At 39.8% G+C, this 18,941-nt stretch overlaps 1 protein-coding gene across 9 annotated transcripts in view; it reads right to left on the minus strand.

The window, feature by feature from the left end:
- LOC132833495 (protein polyglycylase TTLL10-like) overlaps nt 1-18,941 on the minus strand; it is a 205,285-nt gene that overhangs the window by 68,522 nt on the left and 117,822 nt on the right. For 8 of the 9 annotated variants that reach the window (XM_060851811.1, XM_060851812.1, XM_060851808.1 and 5 more), the window contains 3 exons: nt 11,636-11,792; nt 6,567-6,685; nt 2,336-2,456 (listed from right to left, as the gene is read on the minus strand). In XM_060851811.1, coding sequence (XP_060707794.1) covers nt 2,336-2,456; nt 6,567-6,685; nt 11,636-11,792 — 397 coding nt within the window. The remainder of the gene's footprint in view (nt 1-2,335; nt 2,457-6,566; nt 6,686-11,635; nt 11,793-18,941) is intronic. The other variant, XM_060851814.1, reaches the window with a different exon arrangement.

The raw sequence follows: 18,941 nt of genomic DNA on the forward strand, positions 1-18,941 counted from the left end.
TGCCACTGCATTTTTCTGGCTACTTGGGTTAGTTTCTGGTCAATGCAAACCTCAGGATGCTGATGATATGGGGTTTGGTGATGACCACACCTTGAAAATCAAGGTGAAATGACTAAATTCTCTCTTATTGGAGATGGGCATTATTTGACACAAATTTTACCAGCCACCTACCGATTAATTTTTAACATTATCCTCAGTAAGACTTCGTTTCTTCCCCTTCATTCCTGAGAATGCCAAACTATCAACTTTTGTTACCATGTTTTTTTTTGTCAGGAACCTGTAGGATTAGTAGAGTAGTGTCACTAGGGGAGGGGCAAATAGCAACAGACGTTGAAACCATCTTCCTGGGAAGGAGTCATGGAACTTACTAGAGTCATAGAGATGTTCATCACGGAAACAAACTCTTCGGTCCAACTCGTCCATGCTGACCAGATATCCCAACCCAATCTAATTCCACCTGCCAGCACCTGGCCCATATCCCTCCAAACCCCTGCTATCCATATACCTATCCAGATGTCTTTTAAACGTTGCAATTGTACTAGCCTCAACCACTTTCTCTGGCAGCTCATTCCATATAAGTACCACCCTCTGAGTGAAAAAGTTGCACCTTAGGTCTGTTTTATATCTTTCCCCTCTCACCCAAACTATGCCCTCTAGTTCTGGACTCCCACACCACTGGGAAAATACTTGATCTATTTATCCTATCTATGCCCCTCATGATTTATAAACCTCTATAAGATCACCCCTCAACCTCCAACACTCCAGGGAAAACAGCCCTAGCATATTCAATTTCCCCATATAGCTCAAATCCTCCAACCCTGGCAACATCCTCGTAAATCTTTTCTGAACCTGTTCAAATTTCACAACATCTTTCCAATAAAGAGCAAGTTACTAAATTGAGCAGAAATATGAAATAAGTTGATTAAAGAAAGGCTCTAAACATAACAATTGTAGAAAAGATGAGACAAGAAGGTGTATGCAAGGTTTGTGGTGTAGGTTTGATATCCAGATGTTTCATTACCTGACTAGGTAACATCATCAGTGGCAACCTCCAAGTGAAGCGAAGCTGTTGTCTCCTGCTTTCTATTTATATGTTTGTCCTGGATGGGGTTCCTGGAGTTTGTGGTGACGTCATTTCCTGTTCGTTTTCTGAGGGGTTGATAGATGGCATCTAGATCTATGTGTTTGTTTATGGCTTTGTGTTTGGAATGCCAGGCCTCTAGGAATTCTCTGGCATGTCTTTGCTTAGCCTGTCCCAGGATAGATGTGTTGTCCCAGTCGAAATGGTGGTTTTTCTTCATCCGTGTGTGGGTTACGAGGGAGAGAGGGTCATGTCTTTTTGAAGCTAGCTGCTGTTCGTGTATCCTGGTGGCTAACTTTCTTCCTGTTTGTCCTATGTGGTGTTTGTGGCAGTCCTTGCATGGAATTTTGTAGATGACATTGGTTTGGTCCATGGGTTGTGCTGGGTCTTTTACGTTTGTTAGTTTTTGTTTGAGAGTGTTGGTGGGTTTGTGTGCTACTAGGATTCCGAGGGGTCTTAGTAGTCTGGCTGTCATTTCTGATACTTCTTTGATATATGGTAAGGTAGTTAGGGTTTCTGGCTGTATTTGGTCTGCTTGTCGTGGTTTGTTCTTGAGGAATCTGCGGACTGTATTTTTTGAGTATCCATTCTTCTTGAATACTTTGTAAAGGTGGTTCTCCTCCATTTTCCGAAGTTTGTCTGTGCTGCAGTGTGAGGTGGCTCATTGGAATAATGTTCTGATACAGCTTCGTTTGTGTGTGTTGGGATGGTTGCTGGTGTAGGTTAAGTATTTGGTCAGTGTTTGTCGGTTTTCTGTATACGCAGGTATATAAGGTGTATAAAGCTGCAATGTTTATGATAATTAGTTGCACAATAGGCACTTATTTTGCAACTCACTAAAAGAAACTGAAACTCACAGGACAGTTTTGAGTCACCATCACTGAAGGTGTTTCACAGGCACTGGAGACAGGAAGCCAAGAGGCAATCTCTGTTCATTATGCTCCATGCACAAGCTTCCACTTGAGTAGAATTGAAATTTTGTGAGCTCACAGCAAAACTGGGTAGGAACTTCATTTTAATATTAAGACAGGTGTGGTTGTATTTCATTTCAACTTATTCAAGAAAATGTTGACATCAAGGAACATAAACAGCTCAAGTTAATTTGTAGTCTAATCATATTGTGATTTCTCAAAACAGTGTGGCCAATTAAAATATGGTGGACAAGAATCAATTACCTAAAAATTATAATATGAGTTAAGCAAAACTCCCAAAAACAAAGACTTGTAAGAAAATGCAAGCAACAAGTACACTTACTTTGAAAACATGATCCTGCCATATTTATTCATTATACGCTCATTGTCCTTGAGGGAAGAGCAGAGGCCAAACTTGGTAGTTAGAACCTTGTTGTTTGGGATCTGGTTTAACATCTGTTTACCTTTTAAAATAACATAAATCAAAAACCTAAATATTTTCAAAGCTCATCAATGACACAACACTAATCCTTTAAAGTAATTAATGTATTTGGTTTTTGTATCCACATCTACTTTCTGTAGTATTACAGAAATTCCACATAGTAGCAACTTAATATACCATTAACCTTCTGTCACCCCAGTTTTAATTTTAACTGATAACTAACAGATTGGGTAATCATAGACATAACATGGCTAAAATATTTGCTATCTGAACCATGTCGTATCTGTCCATCACTCCAATTCTCAGTGCTACACTCCAAAGACTCTAAATTATATGTTCATTTTGTGTTTTAATCTCTTAAACCTCCAGGCTCCAATCTAGAGTTCTTTCCATAACACATTCTACCTTTTTTTTCTCTGATGCCCCTTAGATCCAAATCTTTGACCCCACCTCTAACATCCTTCTTCAGTCAGGCATCCATTTTGCCTCTATGAATCATTTTGGAATTATCTCTATGCTAAAGATGCCATATAAATGCAAATGCTATTGTAGCCTGTCAAAATATTGTCTGACTTTATCAAAAAGGCGATAAATAGTGCTTTGCTCTGCATCTAAATATGCTACATGTTACTTAGAAATACTTGATGCTGACATGCCCCTTGACAAGCACAGAAATTCAACAAAAGAATTATCAACTACTTAACTATATGCAGATACTTGTCATTCAGAAACATTATTAAGGACATAAGAAAACAACTGGAAGAGGCCACTTGGGTCCTTGGACACTGTTCCACCAGTCAATAATACCATGGCCAATTTTTTACTTCATTACCTTTAACATCAAATTCTCATCCATCATTCTATTAATTGCAGTTTTGAATATACTTAAAAAGTGACATTCAGAGCTCTTTGGGATAAAGAATTCCAAAGATTTACAACCTTCTGAGTGTAAAAAATTGTACTTATCTCAGTCCCAAATGAATGATCCCAGGTTATAATTTCTCTCACCAATGGGAACCAATCTCCACTCTGTCAAACCTCTATGATTTTTATATGTGTCAATTATGTTATCTCTCATTCTTCTGAACTCCATAGGCATTTTCTATCCAATCTCTCCTCATAATGCAACTCCTTTTCACAACCGTTAGTCTAGTGAACCTTTGTTGTACACATCTGCAGTCAAATATATCCTTCCTTAGATAAGGCAACCAAAGCTGTCCATAATATTTCAGATATGGCTTCAATCAAAAGTCCGATATACAATTACAGCAAGATCCTTCATCTTATTTTCCACTCCTTCCAAAAAAAGTTAACACAACCAACAGATATAGGCTTAACTATCTTACAACAACAGCTATTAGATGCAATTCCCTAGACCACAACAAAATGAAGAAGAAACACTCTCCAGTTCCCTCCAAATAAATAAGACTGTAAGACATATGAGTAGAAGTAGGTCATTTGGTTCATTGAGTCACACTTGCCATTTAATAGCCAACCTGATAAGCCTACCATTTTCCTGTCTTATCCCTGTAAGCATTGATCACTTGACTGAATAAAACGCTGTCTATCTCATCCTTGACTATATAAAGATCCAATGACAGCAATCCTCTGTGGTAAACAATTCCACAGATTCACAACCTTCCGATAGAATAAAATCCTCCTCACCTCTGGTTTAAATGGCCGACTCTTTACTCAGAGCTTATGCCCTCTGGTCCTAGACACTCCCAGAAGGGACTTCCAAAACAACCTGATCCCATCTACTCTGTCAAGCCTCAAGACTCTTATATGTTTCAATAAGGTCTCCTCTCATTCTTCTAAATTCCAATGAGTACAGGCACAATGGACTCAACCTCCTCATCAGAAAATACCTCCATACTTAGTATCAACCTACTTAAGTTTTCTCTGGATTGGCTCCAATATTTGTATATCTTTCTTTAGATAAAAGAGGACCAAAACTGGTCACAATATTCCAGGTATGGTCTCATTGGTAGAGTTTTTAAAAAGATGCTCCTATTTTACATTTTATTCTCTTGAAATAAGGGTCAACAGTTCACTTTCCTTTCCTATGACCTGCTGAACTTGGATACAAGCCTTTTGTGTTTCAGGGACAAAGACGACTGAATCTGCAGATGTTTGCAGTCTTTCACCATTTTAATAAAGTTCAGCTCTTCTATTCCTCCTGCCAAAATGCATAACCTCACATTTTTCCTTATTATATAACATCTTTCAAATCTTGACTCACTCACTCAATCTGTCTATGTCTTTCAGTAGACTCTTGGTGTCATCCTTATAACTTGCCTTCCTAGCTAATTTTGTGTTATCCACAAATTTGATGACATTACATTCATATCCAAGTCATTAATATGTTGTAACTAATTGTGGCCATAACAATGGATCATGTGGTACTCCATTATTTACAGGCTGCCATTCTGAAAATACCCCCTTTGTCCCAAATCTCATAGAGTCATACAGCATAGAATTGGCCCTTCAATCTACCATACCTGTGCCAACCAACAAACACCAAACTACACTAATCCCATTTACCTGCCCTTTCTATAGCATACTATGCCAAGGTATTTAAGTGCTCATCTAAATGCTTCTTAAAAGTTGCGAGAGTACGTGACTCCATCACCCTCTCAGACAACATATTCCATATTTCTACCATCCTCTGGTGGTTTTTATTTCTCACATTTGCTAAAAATGACATGTTCCTCACCCGAAACATATGGCCTCTGTCTTCTATTAGTTAGTCCTAGTCAATCATCAATCCATGCTCATTTATTATCCCAAACACCATGGAATCTTACTTTATTCAGTAGCTTTATGTCTAGTTCCTTACTGAATGTCATTTGGAAAGCCCTTTACCTATTCTGCTTGTTACATTCTCAAAGAACTCTAAACAAAATTTGGCGGGCAAGATCTCCACTTCATGAAGTCATGTTGACTCTCTAGGTTATATTATCTGTTTCTAAATACTTTGTTAAATCCTTTGTTTAACCTGTTTAACATTTTCCCAATTACAGACATTAAATTAACTGGCCAACAGTTACCAGATTTTGTTTCCCTCCCTTTTTGAATGATGGGGTAGCATTAGCAATTTTCCAATTCTCTAGAATTTTCCAGAACCTAAAGATTCTTAGATGATTATAACCATGGGTAGGGGAGTCCAAAATTAGAGGGCACAGGTTTAAAGTGAGAGGTGAAAGATATAAAGGGACCACTTTTTCAAACAAAGGATGGTGTGTGTATAGAATGAGCTGTCAGATCAAGTGGTAGCGGCTACACCATTTTTTAGATTAGGTTCCCTTTGGTAGGGAAACAGGCCCTTTGGCACAAGTCCACACCAACCCTCCGAAGAGTAACCCACCCCTGACCCTATATTTACCCCTGACTAATGCAACTAACACTACGGGCAGGTTAGCATGGCCCATTCAACTGAACTGGACATCTTTGAATTGTGGGAGAAAACTGGAGCAGGTGCCTGAGGTAGGAATTTGAACCCAGATCCCTGGTGCTGTGAGGCAGCAGTGCTAACCACTGAGGCACTGTGCCCTCCCTTAAAAGGCATCTGGATGGGTATTTGAATAGGAAGGATTTATAGGGATATGGGTCAAATGCTGGCAAATGGGATTAGATTAATTTAGGATATTTAGTCGGCATGAATGAGTTGGACCGAAGGATCTGTTTCCGTGTTGTACAGTTCTATGACTGTATGACACTGCAACAACTATCTCCATAGTTACTCACTTTAAAATCCTAGGTACAAACCATCAGATTCAAGGAATTTATTAGCGTAGTTTCCCTAGTACTTTTTTGTCTATTAATAGTCATTGTCATTTCCACCCCACCTTTAGCCCCTTGAATATTTAGTATTTTGGAATACTATTAATGTCCTCTACCCATGAAGGCTGATACAAGGATTTATTCAACTCCTCTGCCAATACCTAATTCCCCATTAGTATTTCCACAGTCTCATTTACTAAGGGCTATCAACCGTCTTCCCAGTTCAATCTAGCCAAATGAAATACATTCTATTATATTACTAAAGTCCTAGGGCCTTTATATGGGATGACTTAGTTACAGAATAATTAAGACAATTATGGATCAATGCTACTCTAAAAGCCCTTTCTACCTTCGTGAAAGTATTGATGGTTGGATGGTATGTAAACTTCAGTCCATTTCAATAAGTAGTCTTGTCGGGTGTTGTCCAATATTCGATTCCATCCCTTGCTCTCACAGAAGCTGACAATACTGTGTTAAAATGACAAAATGTTGTGTTTATATACATACCCTTTTATCTAGATGAGAGATTAACTAAAAAAAAAATGGAATCCCATTCTCCTTATACCAATTCAGACCATTCTCTGAACCCCAAGCTCTTTTTTATACTACATTAATTCAATTGATGATAGCTATTCAGTTTAGAGTTACACTGTTGGTCACATTTGTTCCTCTACTTGGTTCATCTCCTACATAAGACTGAAGATTAAAGTTAATCAAAAGCTTTCTGACATTTGATGCATATACATGTGGTTTTGCTAAGTTTTCATCATGGTTACGTTTGCTATATTTAATTTAAATATAATCATTGTGATTGCCTTTTCTACTGGGTAGACAAACAAGTCAGGTAAAAAGATAATTGAAACTTATATAATGACATCTTCCTGATATGTAGGAAGTCAGCCTGGCAAGTCAAGAACTCATTTGTCTAATTTTCCGGCTCAATTTGTGAGAAACTGATTTTATTAAAATCATTCTTAAGCTCAAATTAACTTGTCTACTTATCATCCATAATGATCACAGAATACAGTACGCTGGGAGACCAATCTTATCAACATTGCTTCTGCCTCTGAAACAGCTATCCAGTTAGTTTCTTACCTCTGCTCTTTCCACACAGCCTTGTAAAGACTTTCCTTTCTAATGTTTCCCTTTTCATAGTTACCACTGAATGTCCTTCCAGCTTTTCAATTTTGACCTGGAGTATGCTGTCCAAAAGTTTACCCACAATATTAACTCCACAGAGGCTAGCATCCCATCACCAAGTCACCCTATATTCTGAGATAAATAGTCCTTGACTTTGATGCGCTCCCTCAAAGCCAGCTCTTATAGTGACAGGAAGTCTCACACTCCACAATCACTACACCCACCACTGATGTTCAGCTTTCAGTACTGTTGTTGCCAGGCTTATCCCTCTCCCCTTTTTCAAAAAGGTGTGTGACATTTGTAATACAACAATCCTCTGGCACCATCTCTGTGTCTAAGGAAGATTGTAAGATTGGACACAGAGACTCTGCAATTTCCACTAATATGTCTGTTACAGTTCCAGACAAGAACCCGAAGTTTGGTTATGATGCAGTTATGGATTAGTAACTTTTTGTTTTAAGTGGATGAACTGGACTGATCCAAGTTCCTTACTAATAGAATAAAGCCAGGGGATTCCATAGGTTTGAATAACCAACCGTAAACTTCATTATATTAAGTTTTTAAAAAAGTCAAATAGCTTACAATGTCCATCTTACACTCTGAAATCCAATATTAGTATGAGGTAAATATGATTTAATTAATAAACAGTAATCAAACACAGTACCTTCCAGATTAAATGCCAGATATGACCCAGGCCAGAATCACGCATTTGTTAACAACCCATATAGGAATCACTGTGAGTACAGCAATCTTGTTAACACTCAGTTTTCCTCTAGAGGAATTTCTACTCTTCAATCTCAAAGATTCTGCTTCTGAACTCACTCTAACGCTGCTCCAAAATGGAGTGTCTGAACATCTGTTCACCTCTTGATGGTTTCATCCTGTCTTTGAAGACTTTGTTCTAACACTGACTCACTGGTGAACCTCCAGTACCCCCTGAGCTCCTCAGCTCCACTTACACACAGCAAGCACATAGATCACTCAGCTGCCTGGAACCTCTTCCTGCCTCCTCTGCCAGAGATTTCCTTCCAGCGATCTCTGCTCCTCTGTATCACCATCTCTTCTTCTGGATTCTGGGTTATTGTTCTCTCTCAGGAATCCTGAATACTAGGAGACAGAAAGGTCTGCAGATGTGGGAGATAAGAGTTGAGAGTGTGTTACTGGAAAAGTACAGCAGGTCAGGCAGCATCCGAGGAGCTGGGAAATCAATGTTTCAAGCTGGATCCTCGGGGGTGGACAGATGAGACTCCCAGCCTCATTCCTGATGAAGGGCATTGGCCCAAAATGTTGATTTTCCTGCTCCTCAGATGCTGCCTGACCTGCTGTGCTTTTCCAGCAACACACTCTCAATCCTGGATACTAGCTCATTACCTTTTCTCTGGTTCCCTTCTTTATAGGATCTAAACTGGGCCCCATGATAGCTGGTTCCTATGCCAGATCAGAACCTTTCTGATTATCCGAATGGCTGGGTCCTTTAAATACTTAAAGTGAGAAAGAAAGAGGCATGTTATTCATTGGAGTTTTGAGGAATAAAAGGGGATCTCATTGAAAAGTATAAACTTCTGACGGGGCAGGACAGAGTAGGCTCGAGGATGACGATTCTTCTGACTGGGAGGGCGGGGTGGCATCTCAAGATACACAGCAGGCAATTTTGAACTGAGATGATGAGAAATTTGTTCAGTCTAAGGGTGCTGAATGTGTGGAGTTATTTGACACAAATAGCTGTGGAGGCGATCTTGCTGAATATACTTAAGAAAGAAATAGATTTTGAGAAGATCAAGGTATCAAGGGTATGGCGTGAGAGCTGGAACATGGCATTGAGATAGAGGATTGGTCATGGCCATGTTGATTGGCAGCGTAGGCTCAATTGGCTGACTGGTCTACTCCTGCCTCTATTTTCTATGTCTTTGTGTTTCTCACATACTTGTCTGGAAATGGACCCACACATTGTAAAGACTGTGGATCATAATCCCCTGTCCTCACCTGAGAAACACACACAGAGAGACCAGTAAGTTAGTTTCATTATGTTCATATCATGCTAAGCAAGGGAATCAAAGATTATTGGAGAGTAGGTACAAATGTGGAATTAAACAAACAGATAGTTCAGCCTTAATCTTATTGAGTGGAAGCGAAGTCTCAAGGGGTCAAATGGTCTACTTCGGCTCCTAATGTTTATCTTTAACATGCCCTTAATAGCCTCGGGAAGTATGGGTCTATTAAACTAAGTCAATTAATAACCCTCTATGTTAAATATCATTGTATGTTTTATATATGTTTCAAATGAATGACTTTACATACTGTTTTTCTGCACTTACCTCTCCATGTTACTGAGCAACTGTAATGTCTAAGATGAAAACGGTATGATAATTTAAGCAACAGGAAAAAGCAAACAGAGAAGGAGAAACTTATCTTATTCATAACAATTGACAGGAACCAACAATTTCAGGTTGATCAGCCAGTTGTACCTTCTTCACATGACACAAGTTAGTACACTCGTTATATTTGTTTGAACTTTCTCCTAAAATACTCGACACTCATGAAGACATTGCTGCTGCTGAATAAAAGAATGATTTGAATTTATATCCCACTTTTCACAACATCAGGACATTCCAAGGTTTTCTCCACCCACTGAACTACTTTTTTGAAATGTAATGTTAGAAATGTGGCAGTTAACTTGCACAATGAGTTCCTACAAACAGCATTGTGACAATAATCAGAAAATCAGTTTCAGTCGTGCTGGTTAAAAGGTAGATTTTGGCCAGGATTGTCAGGGCAACACCTTTGTTTTTCTTCAAAATAGCAGTATTTTGTACATTCACCTGAGAAGGTTGATGGGGCCTTGGTTTAAGGTCTCATCTAAAATGGCTCCCTCTAAGTACATCATTCCCTCCGTACATCTGTATTGGCATTCTACAGTAGTACCACCATGGGAAGTAGGACAGTGCATTCCAAAGCTTGTTGTTACAAAAGATGATGAACTTGAATCAAATGATTGTTGCTGTCAGACTTTATCTGGTTGGAGGAATGTAAATGGCAATTTTTATGGTTTTCTTTCTTTTCAATATTGTGAAGTCTGTAATAAACACTGATAACTTTAATCTCTGCATGAGTCATGAGATCTCACCATGTTGAATACTGTGCGAGTTGGCATGGTAGGTGTCAGGATTAGAGTGGTGCTGAAAAAGCACAACAGGTCAGGCAGCATCCAAGGAGCAGGAAAATCAATGTATTGGGTGGGAGCCCTTCATCAAGAATAAACGTCATTCCTGATGAAGGGCTCCTGTCCGAAATGTCGATTTTCCTGCTCCTCGGATGCTGCCTGACTTGCTGTGCTTTTCCAGCACCACTCTAACCTTGACTCGAATCGCCAGAAAATGCAGTTCTCACTATTGCCATGGTAGGTGTCAGGATCAAGGATGGGGACAGCTGACATTGACTGACAAGAGTTGGCACCAAGGTGTCATAGAGTCAAAAAGGGACCACAGAGAGTTGATAACAGTTGTGAGCAGTTGATACTGGGTATTAGGTAGGATGGAAAAGCATGGATGGGGCATAGGGAGTATGTGTGAGGTTGTGGGATTTGAAAGGTGGAGAGTTGTTAATTATTTTATTGCATCTCTTAAAAAAAACTTGAAAACTGTACTATCTGCACTGCCTGTCTTTTCACTCAGCAGCCTCCATATTCATTCTGATCTCTTCTGGTCTGAACTCTGAGGGAACCCAGTACTCCAGAACAAAAATCCCAATTTTTGAGCCACTTATTCCAGGGTCAAGTTCATGGAACTGACAAATGTCTCAATTCTTTATATCTGAGGCATGGAGAAAAATTCTTAAATATGTTCATAAATTTATTCTGTTCCCTTGATAATTAGATTTGTTGTGATATAAGAATATTTACTCAAGCATGCCAACTGTAACTTGGGGAATGTCTGGCCTAACTTGGGAGAAGTGTGCTTCAGAGTGAGAGATAAACTGCTAGAGATGTGGAGCCTGACTCTGTTTTAATATTAATGAGAAATTCTGGTTCCTGCTCTGAGCCCACTTAATCTGCATTGGCATATGAAGACAAAACTGGATTCTACTCAAGTTACAGACATACAAACCAGCTATTACAAAATAAAATATACTATCAGAGATTGGTTTGTTAAAGAAAGTTAAAAAATTAAAATCATATGAACTAATATCTATTGAACAACATACTGTAGTCAGTTCACTCATCAACCCAGGATTTGTCAATCAGTGTTTCAACTTAAAATAAAACTCTACTTTGATACATACAGTGAAACTCCATTCGTGCCTCCAATGTAGTAGAAAGGGCCTTGCTCTTTATTTTCTTCCTGTTGCTTGCCATTAATGGACTTGTCTCCTAGTTTCTGATTAGCACTGCCAGTTCGCTTTCCAATTTCTGATGCCTCAGACTGTGTATTGGAAGGCCCTAATGTTTACCAAGGGGTGATTCAGTGGGATAAAGAGTAAAAGGTAAGTTAGAAAGTTAGTAGGAGCACTTTTAATAATGCATTTCCCCAATTTTTTGCTCATTTGTGCCCCTTGCAATTATTGGCCCAACTCATCCTTCAGCAACGAACCACATGATAATAACAAAAAGGGCAGGGAGTGTATGAGGCAGCCCTACAGGCAGGGACATGAAGCTTTGTTGATTTCAACAATGCAGTAATGTGAAGTCTATAGTCTTAGAAGTGAATGTTAATTAGCTTTATTAAACATAACTATTCACAAGACATGGTAAGAGGGGACATAACTGTATGTCTTTTCAGACTTTAGATTCTCAACCTCACTCATCCCTTATCCAAGACCTGATGACCCCTCAAGTTACAGTACCATCGGTCACCTCTCTCTCTAATCTAAGAGGAGCCCTATGGTCCTGTAGGATTAAGGTGACTGTCACAGACTTGGACTTCAGTTCCACGTTATCTGCTGTCACTACGATCTCGTGCTTTTCACGTGGTCAGTAGGCATTCTTGGACTAATGATATAATTAACCCTTGGTTGTACAAATGACAGGGCCCCATTTAAATAACCTTCACTGGCTCTTGTCTGACATTCAGCCAGAGTGACTGTCTGCTGTGTAGGTGTAAAAGGACACCACAACAACAACTTATGTTTACGTAGTATCTTTAACATAATAAACCATTCCCATGACACACTGGCACCTCTGGAAGTAATCCCCTGCACTTGGTGGAAAGAGAGCTCTGCAGCAGATCGGGGATTGGGCATTCCTGACAAACTAGGCAACTGCAGATATCTTGGGGAATCTGGGTCAGGGGTATTTTCACCAAAACAGAAATGAGCTCTTAAAAAACCTTAACACCAGAAGCTTTATTCTGAAAGGAACTCTCCACCCAATTCTTGTTGGATTAATCTTGGTGCAGATAACTGTTTTTACAATCTGAAGTAACTACTTTTCTTGGTTACTGTCCAATTCTGTCAATCATAGGAAAATATGAGCAGGAACAAGCCATTCAGTCCCTCAAAACCTGTTCAGTCATTTAATTAGGTTACAGCTGACCTGCACTTTACCTCCTTAATTAAAACCCCTTTGTGGGCTATATTTTTGTCTATTGTACTGGTCTAAAAAGTTATCACATTGTTATTTAATTGTCTAGATTGAAGGGACTAAGTGTAATATCTCCATGTTTGCAGATGACAGAGCTGGATGTGAAGGTAAACTATGAGGATAATGCAGAGCTGCTTCAGTGTGATTTGAACAAGGTGAATCAGCAATTAAATACACGGTAGATGTAATACAATGTGGATAAAGGTGAAGTTAGATGGCACATTATTATCTGAATGGTGGTAGGTTGGGAAGGGAGAGATGCAATGAAGCCTGGGTGCCCTTGCTCAACAGTTGCTGAAAGTAAACAGGTGGTGAAGACGGCAAATGGTGTGTGGGCCTTCAGCAAGAGGGAATCTGAGTACAGGAGCAGGGATGAGTTGCTGCGATTGAAAAGGCCTTCCTTGGTGAGACCATACCTAGAATACTGTGTGCATTTTTTTTGTCTCCTTAATTCAGGAAGGATGTTCTGGCTGTGAAGGCAGTGCAATGAAGCTTTACCAGACTAGTTTCTGGGATGACAGAACTGATACATAAAGAGAGACTGAATAAGTTAGGATTGTATTCACTGGAGTTCAGAAGAATGAGGATGATCTCATAGAAAGTCATAAAATTCTAGCAGGATAATCAGTGTAAACACAGAATGATTGGGGAATACAGAAGCAGAGCTCACAGTGTAAGGATACAAGGTAGGCCATTTAGGACTGAGATGAAGAGAAATTTCTTCACCTACGGAGTGGTGATCCAGTGAAATTCTCTGTCACAGAAAGCAGATGAGGTCAAAATATTGAATGTTTTCAAGAAGGAGTTAGAGATAGACCTTAGGAAAGTAGGCAGAGGAGATTGGTTTGGATGATATTTTTGAATGGTAGAGTAGGTTCAAAGGAATAAATAAGCTACTCCTGTTCCTATCTTCTACAGACACCCCGATAATAACAAACATCTGGCTTACTCAACTTGCAGCTTCTAATAGGCTGGTTCTAACCTGATTTGATATGAGCATTCAAATTAGGAGCAGGAATAGGCCTCTCCCAAGGTTTTCTCAGCACCACTCTGATCTAAACTCTCCATCCCTACAGCATGCTCTGTCATTTAATAAGATCATGGTTGATCCAATTGCACCACATTCCTACCTACTCATGACAATTTTGAGATTAGATTACTTACAGTGTGGAAACAGGCCCTTCGGCCCAACAAGTCCACATCGACCCGCCGAAGCGCAACCCAACTAGACCCCCATTCCCCTACATTTACCCCTGCCCGTAACACTACGGGCAATTTAGCATGGCCAATTCACCTGACCTGCACATCTTTGGACTCTGGGAGGAAACCGGAGCACCCAGAGGAAACCCACGCAGACACGGGGAGAACATACAAACTCCACACAGACAGTCACCCGAGGCTGGAATCGAATCTGGGATTCTGGTACGTGAGGCAGCAGTGCTAACCACTGAGCCACCATGTCTTATAAAAGAAACAAAAGCACCAATACATTAAAATCAATGAGCCTAGCTGAAAGGTAACAGGAGCTGTTTCTATAAAATAACAATAAAATCAAAGGGGGTCTACTGAAGTCAAAAGCCATGACTGTGTAGGTTTTAGAGTTTAGTTATTGGAAGCCCCAGATGGAATTCCTAAAAATCCTTTCCAGGCATTTACTATTTCATGTAATGGGCATCTTCAGAGATATTATTCCGCTGAACCAATGCTGCTAAAATCTATGAAGCTCGCGCAGTTTGAACAAACTCTGTTAGCAGTCAGATCACTTTTAGAGTCTGCTGACCATTCACAAAACATGCCCATAAACAACAAAATTCCTTACTATAAAGAAGATTAAGTGAAGAAAAGCAAAAGGATATATGTTTGAATATATGAAATATTCTTAAACATTCAATTAGTTTACCTTTCATAGAAATCTAAGCTTTATTTATCTAGCGCTTTTCATGTCTTCAGTGCATTACAAGGCCAATGAAGCTCTTTTGAAGTGTACTCACTTATATGTTTATATCATCAATAGTACATTACTCATTCAAAACCAAAATCCAAAAGAAGTACTCAACAATGATTCAGGCAGATGATATTTATGTGATATCAAAAGCTACGATGGTGGATGTAGACTGCAGTAGTAGGGAGGTGTATTGCTGGAAAAGCACAACAGGTCAGGCGGCATCCGAGGAGCAGGAGAATAGACATTTCGGGCAACAGCTCTTCATCAGGAATTCTGGTACTTTTCCAGCACCACACTCTCGACTCCAATCTCCAGCATTTCCCTAGCAGTAGGGAGATCTCTAGTCGTTGAGGTCTTCTTGCCACTGGAACTGGAACCACGTGTCTACAACATGGTATGCAAAAGCATTCCCATATTAAAAGATGTCTTGCACATGGTGTCTACCTAGAGGAGTTATACCCCCAAAATCCCATGTGACACAGAATTTACATGTTCAAATATACTCATTAGTGAGTGACTGCCCACAATTACACTTTCATACAAAATTTTCTCACATGTATGATGAAAATACATGGCCAAAGAATGATAAATTAAATACTTCAAAATTGCACAAATGAGGCATATATGATTTTTTCTGTGGGACATTTTCAAAGACTCCACCTTTATATTAAAAACCTAATTTCGAGTCGCAGTGATTCAAACTTCAGAGCAGCTCCATTCTTGCTCCATACAAAAGTATTTCTGAATTAATTGTGACTAAGGTTTTTTTAAAGACTTCAGCAAAATAAAAGTATATTCACATTAATTGCTAACAGCACTAAATATTTCTAATGATGAGAAGCCCTTTAATACAGCTATTATATGTGAAATACCCTCAAAGCTCCAATTCACTGCATAACAGAAGAATGGACAGATAGAAAATAGGAGCACGAATAGGCCATTCAGCCATTCAAACCTGCTCCGCCATTTAAACAAACCCATTACATGAATATAACAGGATCTTCAGCAGCAGATACTGATGGTGGCAGGGAGCACTGATCAAGGGAGCTGAGCAGTTTGCCAGGACCTCCACCAGCAGGTGGTGACAGTAAGGGAGGGCAGCTGGAACAGTTGATTGGACTCTCACTGGGAAAAAATATGGTCTTTAATGGATGGAGGGAAGATGGGAAGAAGAGCAGATAAACAAAGGATTCCACAGTCTAATATAACCCACAGACTTTGTTCCATGTGCATGCTATAAATAGTTCCTTGTTATTCCTTAATTTCCCTTCCTGTTTGTAATGATCTGATGCCAATGAAATAAATAATCCATACTTCATGATCTTTAAGTTTTCTGTCAGTAGTCAAGTCTCATGTCACAATAAGCATGGAACAATTGTTCAGAACATCAAACCAGCTTTTTGCCACCTTACTCACTCACCCACTTACCTATCACCTTATCCACTCACCCACTTACCTCTCACTTTATCCACCTCACCCACCTCACCCATTTATTTGCCACCCTACTCTTACACATTTACCGTCTTTTGCAGCTTCTCATAGAGGCTTTGGACTATAAACTCCAGAAATTGGCAGTTACTGTTGTAAAGGCTATGAATTTTGGCAGGAGGAGCCATGGACTATCTTCTCATGGGGAAAGACTTTAGAAATCTGAAGCACAGAGATTGAGGAGTTCTAGTTCAGGATTCTCTTTGGGTAAACATGTAGGTTCAGTTGGCAGCAGGGAAGGTAATTGCAACGTTAGCCTTCATTTCAAGAGGGTTAAAATACAAGAATAGAGATGTATGTTTGAAGTTGTATAAAACTTTGGTCAGACTACATTTGGAATATTGTGTACAATGTTGAGCCCCAATACATTGGAAGTGGTGGAGAAGGATACAATTACAACATTGAAAAGACATTTGGACAGGTACATGAATAGGAAAGATTTACAGAAGTATGGATCAAATGGTGGCAAGTAGGACTAGTTCAGTTTAGGGAACCTGGTCGGCATGGACAATTTGAGCCGTAGGGTCTGATTCCGTTCTGTGTGACTCTATGGCTCTATATCTAAGGAGGAATATGCCAGTGTTGAAGGGGGTTCAGATGAGGTTTACAAGCATGATCTCAGGGATGAAGGGCATGTCATATGAGGAGTGGTAGAGGACTCTGGGTGTGTACTCGATGGAGTTTCAAAGGATGAGCATGCTTATCATTGAAACTTATAGAATACTAAAAGGCCTGGATACAGTGCATGTGGAGAAGATGTTTCCATTATTAGGAGAGACTAGGGCCCGAGAGCACAGCCTCAGAGTGAAGGCACACCCTTTAGAACTGAGATGAGAAGGAATTTCTTCAGCCAGAGGGTGGGGACTCTGTGGCACTCATTGTCACAGAAGGCTGTCGGGGCCAAGTCACTGTCTGTATTTAAAACAGAGACAGATTGGTTTGTGATTAGTAAAGAGATCAAAGGTTACGGGGAGAAGACAGGAGATGATGTTTGAAAAACATTATCAACCACGATTGATTGGTGGAGCAGACTTAATGGACCGAATTGTTGAATTCTGCGCCTATATTTTTTGAACTCCAGCACTGATTCTGTGCTGCGCTGGAAGACTTTCACATCAGGCATGTTCCACATTCTGTGTGATGGTCAAAGCAGAAGTTGGGTGCAGAAACACAGAGCTCTGGACAGGGTAAATAAAAAGTAGCTACATGACAATCCAATTATTTTTATCTAGTATCACCAGCATTCATCTTGTTCTATGCTCAGCTTTAATATAAATCCAGTTTTTTTTTAGATTACTTACAGTGTGGAAACAGGCCCTTCGGCCCAACAAGTCCACACCGACCCGCCGAAGCGCAACCCACCCATACCCATACATTTACCCCATTACCTAACACTACGGGCAATTTAGCATGGCCAATTCACCTGACCCGCACATCTTTGGACTGTGGGAGGAAACCGGAGCACCCGGAGGAAACCCACGCAGACACAGGGAGAAGGTGCAAACTCCACACAGTCAGTCGCCTGAGGCAGGAATTGAACCCAGGTCTCTGGTGCTGTGAGGCAGCAGTGCTAACCACTGTGCCACCCCTTTGTAGTCATCAATTCAATATTTGATGATATTTCTATAGTACTTTTAATTTTAGTGTGTCAGATATGTTAACTTTCCTCACTTGATTTCCTGTCCAGTATTCCTACAATCAAACCCTTAACTAATTTGCCTGGTCATAAGAAAATATAAAGCAAGGAAAATGTCAATCAGCTTTTTTAAAGTATTTCGTTCACAGGTCATTTTCAAAGTATCTATGGTTGTTCCTCACTGACAGGAAGGTTTGAATAATTTGTTCCCTACAGCATTCGTCTCCTAGGAGCTGTAGCTCTGTCACTCTGGGAGACACACCTCCCAATTTATTCAAACATCTTCAACACTGGACCATCAACTCAGTGAAATGGTTACGTCAACAATAGGGTATTATCTCACAGTAAAAACGATTAATACTTTCCCAGATTCCTGCCCAGATGAAGAGGTATACTTACCTCAGACCTTGTGGATTGGTTGCTGCCTGGATTGGAATTTGGGAGCATGGGTCGGTCAGCTGAAGGCATCAGAAGTCAGAGGAACAAGAGGTAATGAAGCATACATGGCACTGTGGAGGAAAGTGGGTTAACTATACCTTCATTTTGAGAGGAATTATTGAGCAAGTGTGACAGGAGTTATCTCACAACATCAGATCAGATGGATCTATGTGTAGGGTTCGAGGGATGTTCTCTTTTACCAACTTTTGGACATAATTATGGTCAACAAAGCCTACTGTTATGATGACGGATAAGATTCCTTCAGTATTTCTAGATATTCTATACCTTTAATGCCAAAATGTGTTCTGTTAAAAAGAGGAATGCTGCAGAAAAGAAACATTGTGGATAGAAATTCAGAGATTGCCTGTGAAGCCCCTAGAATGTGGCAGCTGTAAGTTTCAGACAAGAAGAAACCTAACAAGAAGAGAAAGCAAAGGGGCTACAAACACCTCCTGCAGAAAAGTCTGTTTTACTGCCCAGAAATAAATACAGAACCAAATGT

Source organism: Hemiscyllium ocellatum, chromosome 37, assembly GCF_020745735.1.
Source record: "Hemiscyllium ocellatum isolate sHemOce1 chromosome 37, sHemOce1.pat.X.cur, whole genome shotgun sequence".
NCBI lineage: Eukaryota > Metazoa > Chordata > Chondrichthyes > Orectolobiformes > Hemiscylliidae > Hemiscyllium > Hemiscyllium ocellatum.